The sequence below is a fragment of the Crocodylus porosus genome, unplaced genomic scaffold (genome assembly GCF_001723895.1).
Source record: "Crocodylus porosus isolate Cpor-Errol unplaced genomic scaffold, CroPor_comp1, whole genome shotgun sequence".
Classification (NCBI taxonomy): domain Eukaryota; kingdom Metazoa; phylum Chordata; order Crocodylia; family Crocodylidae; genus Crocodylus; species Crocodylus porosus.
The window spans coordinates 15,526,045-15,535,178 of record NW_017728921.1 but is presented as its reverse complement, the minus strand read 5'-3'; the positions used below and the strand labels follow the sequence as shown (position 1 = coordinate 15,535,178).

Below are 9,134 nucleotides of genomic sequence, written 5' to 3'. Positions count from 1 at the left end.
CACTAAAAGTTAGTTTCTTCTGAGGCTGGAAAGTGTTTTCTATATCAAAGTCTGACATAGCCTTTGTGAAGTGTTTTTGTTACCAAGCAGCAAAATAAGTTTAGATACATTTCAGTTGTGCCAGAGGTTAGTTTCAGACATACACCAGATTTCCAGAAACAGCACTGTTTGCATACAACCCAAGTACCTGCAGTAGCCTAAACATGGCAAGATTTTTTCCTAGAGATTCTTAATGACAGCTGCATTAATGAAGTCACAGGTCCTGATCCTATACCAATACCATTTAGTTCCCATTGCAGAACCAGGGCCCTATACTATGACCTACAATAGGTCATTTATTGCAGTTGTGGTACAACTTTTGAAGATACTTTATTATAAAACATTAGTCAGATTTAAAGTAAGAGGATTGTTTGTTAATAATAAACCCAGGCTAGGAAAGATGTTATATTTAATGTCTTTCCAACATTTATAAACATTCTTCGCAGGATGAAGAATACACCACTCTTATGGTGCCAGTCTATACATTTTTTGCAATCTTTTACTGACATTTAATATTTACTGTTACTCAGGGCAATCAACATTGCAGTACTTGCAGAGGTGTTCTGCTGTAAGGAGACAGGACTATGCTGCTAACAGGTATATTTATGCAGAACAGTTGACTTGATCAGCACCCAATTATAAATTCAAATCAATCACTTCTAAACTATTATCCTGACATGAGGTCATTAGTTTCCTCAATGGCATCCAGAGATGAAACTGTCCTTTAAACACAGAAATTAAAAGACCAAGTTATACAAACCATTCCCCTATGGTATAAGAAAGGCAGATATTTCCTGGAACACACACACACAAAATCAGTTTTTTCATTACAACTCCTTTCTGAAAAGCAGAAAGTGATTTTAGTCAGCAAAAGAATGTCATCACTATGTTACAAAACATAACATTTCCTTTGGGGGTTTTTTAAGCAGCAAGCAGCTTAAGACACCTATGAAATTTAAAAAAGAAATGGAGTTTGGCTTGCAGCAGACTGGTTTCTGCTGGATCACTATTCTCAACCCCATAAAAGCAACTAATGTGAAAAGCAATCCTTTAAAATAAGCCCATAAAAGCCAACAAAGCAGGTAGGCCTGAACAAGAGAAAAATAAAGGCAGATGTCACCAATGGACATAGATGAATGGGGGTGTTGGAAAAGCAATGCTGGAAGTTTTACAGAACTTCCACATAATTCAAAGTTTCTAGTTTTGAAATTTCCCTCCACTGTTGATCAGAAAGTTCTGAAAGCAGAGATAGATTCCCCACAAATGCAGATATCCTGCCAGGACAGAAGCAGTTTTCAGTAAAGCTGGTAAAACCAAAGTGCTGGCAGGAAAAAAAAAAGTCTTAAAGTCACTTTTGTGAATTAAGTTCTATTCTGTTATAGCCTAAGTTAGGTCAGAAAGGCATCACCTAATGAGCTCTCAAAATCCACTGCTAACAGCACCTGTAGCCATGCATCACTTTCTCATCTTCTTAATACATAAAACATGTAGCTGGATCTGCCAGCTCCTTTTATCCTCACTAACTGCAACTCAATGGAGAAAACTATTCAGCCTGCAAATTAGTGACTAAGGCCTTGCTTTACGAAAAAAAGACTCATTCTGGAGTAAGTTTATACCTTATGAAGGCAGATTCCAAATTAAATCAGTGTTAATAATCTGAATGTGGAATTTTGCACAATTTTCACATGGCAGAACAGAACACACATGCATGCAACTTGAATCCTTAACAGGAAGCTGCCTCTGCTAATCAGCACTCTGTCCCAAAGATCTACAAAGGCAAGGTAAAACAACCTTTTTGTAAAGTATTGAAGTGAACCATCAAACCAGACAGGACAAGTTTCAATCCTTCTCCCCTGGTGCACTTAATTCTTTGCCAGTTAGTGATTTGTATTACTTAGTAAGTGCCTGAGATAGCAAATCACAATGCTCCTTAACAGCCTACCAAGGAGAGAATGAACTAATCATGGTAAAAGATGCATAAAGGCAGAAGTGTGGATATTAATCGGCTTGTTCAAGCTTCCAAATGATTACAAGATGGCAGGTAAAAACAAAATTAAAAAAAAGACAGTGAAATATCCTGAGCGATATACACTTATAATGGGCACCTATACATTTTCTGCTAGTCTTTTTTTCTTTTTTAAAAAAGAATGTAGCACGTATGCCACCAACAGTGAAAGGAACAGCATCAACTAGTTTTGAACCTGTTTCAAGTCAGCAATATGTCATTGCCAGGTGCCCAAGCTATGTGCTTTCCCAGTAATATTGCGTCCAATAGAAAGCAGCTCAGATATGTTTAATGCTCTGCTTTTCAGCCAGATAAACTTTTAGAAGACTGCGGAGACCAAAATGGGAAAGGGTTCTCTTAGGTCCTTTGCATACTGGAAGTGGTGTGTTTACATCAAGTCACAAGATGCTCAAATATACAACTCTCTCTAAAAACGGAAGGGGTTCATCATATGAATTTAGTACTTATTTAAGGTATTGTATGAATACCCTAAGACCCCAGTTTTCCATTCATACACAAAAGTATGCAGTATCAGCTGAAGAGGAGGAATTCTGTTTACCGGTCTCTGTCACAATAGTGAACAAAATTGTCATGGTCAACCATGGAGGTTAATTTTGTTAGGCTGACGCTTATCCATCAATAATCCAACTGAGATCAAAACTCATTTTAAAGATCCGTAAAACAGGCAGGTACTCATTTCGTTATCCCATCCTTGGCTCAGTACAAATGATTATTGGATTCAACAACAGCATCTACAAAAGCATCAGGAGGACATAGCAGACAGAAAGGCCTGTTTGAAATTGGAAGACTGGAAGTAGCGAAAACCTTTGTGAATTACTCCTAGAAGTGCAAAGCCAGAGTCTGAAGGTATGTGTACTGCATGTTTAATTCATTAAAACATGACAGTGATGGAAGAAAGTAATCACAGAAGAGAATAGGACAGAACCACCCCCCCTCTATTTCACTTTAAAACTTTTAAAAATGTAAATGGTAGCCAGCAAGCTGCTTGTGCCACACAGGTCTGAATCTCCATTTGGAAGAGAGATTGTGTATATCAGATAACCACCTACTGGGTCAGCTAGGAAAAAGCAGCTCATACAAAGGAGCATGCAGCAATCTCAAAAAGGGAGGCTTTCAGAGCAAATTTTTTTAGGCCCTGGTCTGCAAATGTTAACAAAGGCATGTACCTTTACACACAGTAATTTTTACTAGACTAGGGCCTTTCTTAGTTAAAAATTAACATTTGGCTATTATCTCAATGCTACTAAAGTGAGCCTGTTAAATGCTTTCTCTTTGGCAAAAGGGAGATAAACACACTTAAAGACAGCATAATTGCATGCCACACCTGACATGTTATAACTTTTGTCAAACAGATTGTTGGTTAAGAATCTCAGAAGTATCCACTGAAGTGCCAGTGGAAAATATTTAGAGTTAATTCTTGCAGCTCAAAAACTGCGTTTTCAGCATTTAAGAGAGACTAAACTTTTAAAATTAGCAACATCTGTTCTAAAAATGCGCAGAACACACTATACTTTTCTTTGCAAAAAGTGAGGCAAAAACATAGTTTTTCTTCTTACTCTGTGGCCAGGGACATGTGACACACTAATACACCCGAACAGGGCATCCAGCACTAAGGCCTTTACCCTTAAGCCAGCTGCAAAAAGATGTGCTGCCCAGAGTGACCTTTTATGTGTTCACTAAGAAGAAGAGTGTTAAATCTGATGGTTCACTCAAGATTATGCCATTTTAATGATAGCTAAGTCACTAACATAACAGAGAAAGAAATGGGAATTGCCCAAGATTTTTTTTTTTTTCTTTTTTAAGAAATCTGGCAAGATGAACCATCCAGGATCACATACTACACAAAGAATTTCTGTGAAGTCTTTACAGTTGTCGGACTTTTCTTTCAGTGCTGGTAATATTGACATCCAGAGTCTCGACTTTTTGGGTTAACCGGTCAAGAATGGTGTCCTGTTCATCAATTTCTGTCTGCAGACCCAGGGCTAGGTTTTTCAGACGGCTCAGCCCAGAGGACATCTCATCTGTCAATGGAGAGAGGGAGTTTGAAGTTTCAAAGACTGGGAAGCATGCCATTCTAACAGAGACAGTCAAACCCCACCCCTCCAGGAAAACCTTGATATTAAAAGATGTCAGTGACAACTGCTTAGATCTATTTTTCATAGTACTAGAAACACAAATGTTCCAACTCTTCTAGTGTATTCACACCAGAGACTGGCTTCTTTGTTATAAATAAGTACATTGTGAACCATGAAAATATTAGTATTTAGTCTTTATAAAACTAAACGTTGTTTTACTTTAAACATGGCAGCAACCTACCACCCACAGGCCGGATCACCCAGAGATGTGGGGCTTTGGAGGCACTTGGTGGTGGAGGTCGTTGGCTGCAGGTGCTTTCCCCAGGCTGCCATAGGGATCAGTGCTGGTGGTGGCCAAGTCCTAGCACCTACCTGCCTGCCTCTGACCAGGGGTGGGTCATTCTGGCCTGCAGCCAGAAAAATGTGTCTACTCCTGAACTATGATATTCTCCCTGCATTTTTTAAGAATTGTTTTCCCCTTTAACTATTCCATACCCTATCATCTATTGTTCTTTAATGTGACATTTAGGGTCAGGGGTATACTCAAAATACCACAAAATTAAATAGCTAACTGTTCACTTCAGACAAAGATATCTACTCTTTCCCATGTTCTAGAATACATTCTCGAAATGACTGGAAATGATTTATTACCCAATTGGTTAGTGCTAAGGCTTTGGAAGCTAACAAGATGTGGATGAGATGGGATAGAAATAAAACAGCTTTATCTCCCTCAACTCTTTGGACTCAGCATCCCCTTTTATCCCTGGTGCATTTGGCTTCTTTCAACTTCTTTCCAGGCCAGGCAGGAGGAGGACATAGTATATACAAAGAGCCTTTGTACAGAGTAACAGCCACTGAATTAGAATGAATTAGGACAGAGCTATCTTAAGAGTACCAATACATGGAGAGATACAGAAAATCCACACATTGAGGTTTTTCCTGCTGCTTTTTCCATTCTTTCCAGAATTCAAAAACTCTCATGTTTTAAACATTTGTGAAGTCTTTGGAATCTAAATAGGTCACTATTTTCATCTTTGTGGTTTAATTACAATGCATATAAATTCAAACATACTATGTACCATTTCATTTTGCAATCTAGGTAAGTGTGAAGTACAGGGTTCTTATTTCTAATGTTAACATGAGTCAATGTTTCTTCATGGATACTTTTAGCAGTAAAAGCCAACTAATGTGCTTTTTCAGCATAGCTGGAACCACTTCCTTGGCCATGCTGTTCCCTTCCCTTGAAAGAAAGTTGCATAAGAATGCCTGCACATATGGCATATTTGAGCAACTGAAAAGATCATCATGTATTTTTGAGTAGCTCAGGGATACTGTGACCTTCTCTAAGTTAGGAGAAGTGAGGATTTTTCATTAAAAAACAATTAGATTTCAGATGCAATGTGGCTTTCTTTAAAAAAGGAAAGCAAAAACAAACTTCTCAGGAGCAATTCACTAACTCTCTCAAATCATTTTAGTCTTACAGTGAAACCTCATGTTGAAATTAAAGCTGTAGAAACATGAGGAACAGCCAATATGGAGACCTAGGCAGGAACACCTCCATACAGATGTCAGCCTCCATATTTTTTAGACTGTTTCTACAGTCCAACCCAGCTTTGAGCTCTAACTGGCTTTAAATGAAATGCTCAAGTCAAATCTATTACTAACCTCTGTGCGTTGCAAGAATCAGCTGTTCCACAACACTGTACCATCTGGTCAAGATGCTTTTAGTCAAGCATTGGGCTACTAAGTTGACATGGTATGGAAAACATGTTGGGGTTTAATCACAAAAAGGTACCCAGACCCACCAGCAGATTAAACATGAGGGAGCTTTTAAAAGAGAGACGGTGCAGACAAAGCTCCACAGATGAACTAAATGTAAAGTTTTGGGGTCACTGGAGTTTTGGGTTGGCTAGAAACCTGCTGCTCAGAATTTGTGCAGGCTTTAAAATAGCAAGATGTGAAAGTCAGTCTAACACACATTACTTCAGTTGCTTACTCACCCAAGTTGCTGTCAATTTTCTGGTGGTAGGCACGAACATGTTGATTCTTTGGATAAGTGTCAGGTTGGACAGAATAACCTGAATTGGCCCCACTGATTTCACACTCTGTTAAAAACATAAGACAGGTATAGAACTTTTCCTTGTCAGTTCTAGCTCTGCATTTTACCATTTCAGTAACAGCAGAAATATTAATATAATCAATCTGGTTGACTTACAGATACTTTGTTACCACGTGACCCATTGGCTGAAACCTAAGACTGAAACCTAATACAATCAACCCAACATCACAGTAAAGAGGACTGGCTTTAAGATATGCAGGGACCCACTCCCACAAATGAATTTACCAGTAGTACATTAAAGCAGCAACTACTGTGCAGTCCTGTTACGTAACTGGGAAAGGAAGAAAAGCAGGCCATAGATGCTAAATCCATTCAGTTCTCCCCAGAAGGCAAGTCACCTGACAGCTGCCTGTGCCCCCTGGTGGACAGTCTTCAAAACATTGTCCGGAAATGTAAGGTTTACTACAAGACAGGCCACAAAAGTATTCAAAGAACCCTCAATTTTGCTGGCTGGCTAATTCACTGAAAGGCTTTTTGTTGTAAATCAACTGTTAACCATTTGCACAGATTAAAGGTGTCTGGTCTGTTGACAAATGCCTACAAGTCTTAACAACAGAGCAGCCAAACACTAGTTTGAACCCTGTGTCAAAACATTTAAATACTTATATTTATAATCCAATTTATTCAAGACATCCAACTACTTCATATACTCTGTTATTGTTAGGGCACCAGTCTGCACGAAGCTAGTTAAAGTATAATCTTACTTTATTTGTAGATCTACAAAATTTAAATATTTCCTCTCAAAACCAAAGAGAAAGCTAGTTAGGAAGCAGACAATAGCCACTTGGATCTAGATGAGATGAGCAAAAGCTGCAGGAGATAGACCAACAGGCAACATGTTGTCATGAGGGAAATAAGCTATTGCCCCCAACATCAGCTTTGGTTTATATCTGTACCAGTAAGAAAGCCATGCTTGTGATCCACAGTAGCACTGTTCAGAAAGAGCAAATCTGAACTATGTTTTAAATGCACTCTGGCATACAACAGTGAGATTCCCAGGCACTGCCTCCTTTTTTCCACACAGATGCAAAATCTTTGAAGCATTTACATTCTTTATTACCAGTATCTGTATGGAATAGAAGATCCTTATGGTAAGGCTAAACACATCTAGCTCTAAACCATGCATAGTACACTCATTACCACTGTGATAGATACCAAATAAAAAGTTAAACAAACCTAAATTGTCTAGCTTCCTTAGATTTGGATGACTCTCCTGGTACTTTGCCTCTTGTTCTTTACTGCTGGCCATGGCTTCTTTTAGTCTGGTGACAGAGGAAATGCAGGTTAGAGTCAATACTTCTTAAGCAGCATTAATCCTCAAATTCCTCTAAAAGCAGTGGACTGTTTCTTACTTAGAACCAATTCCCTCCTACTCTTACACATTAGCATTCACGGGTAGTGCTAGATGGTCCAATCCTGGTCATACTGAATGATGGCTTTTAGTTTGCTTTTAGGAATTGTTTTGTAGGTAAAGCAGATGTGCATTGGAATAATAGTCCAGGGGAACAGCAAGGGTTAATTGGTGTCTAAAGCCTGTTTGTGATTAAGTGCCCTTCAAGGCCCACTGTGTCTGAAGCAAGTGGGCATACACATCCTGGGAAATTAAAAATATCCAGTATTCCACAACATAAAAATAGCCTTGCCACATTGGCACTAGGTCACAGTGACCACCTGCAGAGCACTTGGTATTTCCAGTTTTGGTGAACAGACCAAATTAGAAGGCTGGGGCACATCCAAATTAAGACATCAGTAAATGTCTTAATTGGCCAGTGTCATAGCTGAGCCACTGGCAGGGCTGTTTGAGCACTCCTGGTGCTCTGGCCAGGTCCCCAAGGACTAGAAAAGGGCTAATGTGGTGCCCATTTTTAAGAAGGAGAGAAGGGGGGAGCCAGGTAACATTAGGCCAGTCAGTCTTAACTCTGTCCTTGGGAAAACACTGGAAAAAAATCATTAAAGAGCACATTTGTGAAGGCCCAGCAGGGGGAATGATGCTGAAAGGAAACCAGCATGGGCTTGTCACAGGTAAATCCTGCCTGACAAACTATAGCCTTTTACGACCAGGTCACACACTGCCTTGATACAGGAGCTGAGGCAGATGTCATCTACCTGGACTTTAAGAAGGGCTTTGATACAGTTTTGCATCCTATTCTCATAAGGAAGCTAGCAGGCTGTGGAGTGGACGCTTACACAGTCAGGTGAGTGGCCAACTGGCTTAGGGACCACACCCAGAGAGTGGTGGTGGATGGGTTGTTTTTGGGCCTGGAGGGAGGTGGGCAGTGGTGTCCCACAGGGTACGGTCCTTGGACCAGTGTTATTTAATATCTTCATTAGTGATTTGGATGAGGGTGTGGAAAGCACCCTGTCCAAGTTCACAGATGACACCAAGTTATGGGGCAAAGTTTCAAAGTTGTAGGTCAGAAGGGACCTGAGCAGATCATCAAGACTGACCTCCTGCCATAGGCAGGAAAGAATGCAGGAGTCAAACAACCCCGGCTAGGTGATTATCTAGTCTCCTTTTGAAGTTCCTGAGGGTAGGAATGAGCACCGCTTCCCTTGGAAGTTGGTTCCAGATCTTAGTTAACACACAGGAGGGCAGGGAGCAGATACAGGCCAATCTGGAGAGGTTGGATCAATGGGCAGAACAAAACAGGATGCAATTCAACAAAGACAAATGCAAGGTCTACACCCCAGGGTACTCAAGGAGCTGGCAAACATCATAGCCCAGACTCTGGTACGGATCTTTGAGAACTCCTGGCGCTCTGGTGTAGTGCCCGAAGACTGGAAGAAGGCCAATGTGGTGCCGATCCTCAAGAAAGGGAGGAAAGTGGATCCAGCAAACTACAGGCCCATCAGCCTGACTTCTATCCCGGGGAAG

The 9,134-nt window shown here is 40.2% G+C and overlaps 1 protein-coding gene across 2 annotated transcripts in view; it reads right to left on the bottom strand.

The window, feature by feature from the left end:
• Positions 1-391: 391 nt before the first annotated feature.
• Positions 392-9,134, bottom strand: part of SNAP29 (synaptosome associated protein 29) — a 17,287-nt gene continuing 8,544 nt past the window's right edge. For both annotated transcript variants that reach the window (XM_019539084.1, XM_019539085.1), the window contains exons 4-6: positions 7,436-7,521; positions 6,141-6,245; positions 392-4,086 (exon numbers count right to left, since the gene is read on the bottom strand). In XM_019539084.1, coding sequence (XP_019394629.1) covers positions 3,929-4,086; positions 6,141-6,245; positions 7,436-7,521 — 349 coding nt within the window. In that variant the 3' untranslated portion in view covers positions 392-3,928. The remainder of the gene's footprint in view (positions 4,087-6,140; positions 6,246-7,435; positions 7,522-9,134) is intronic.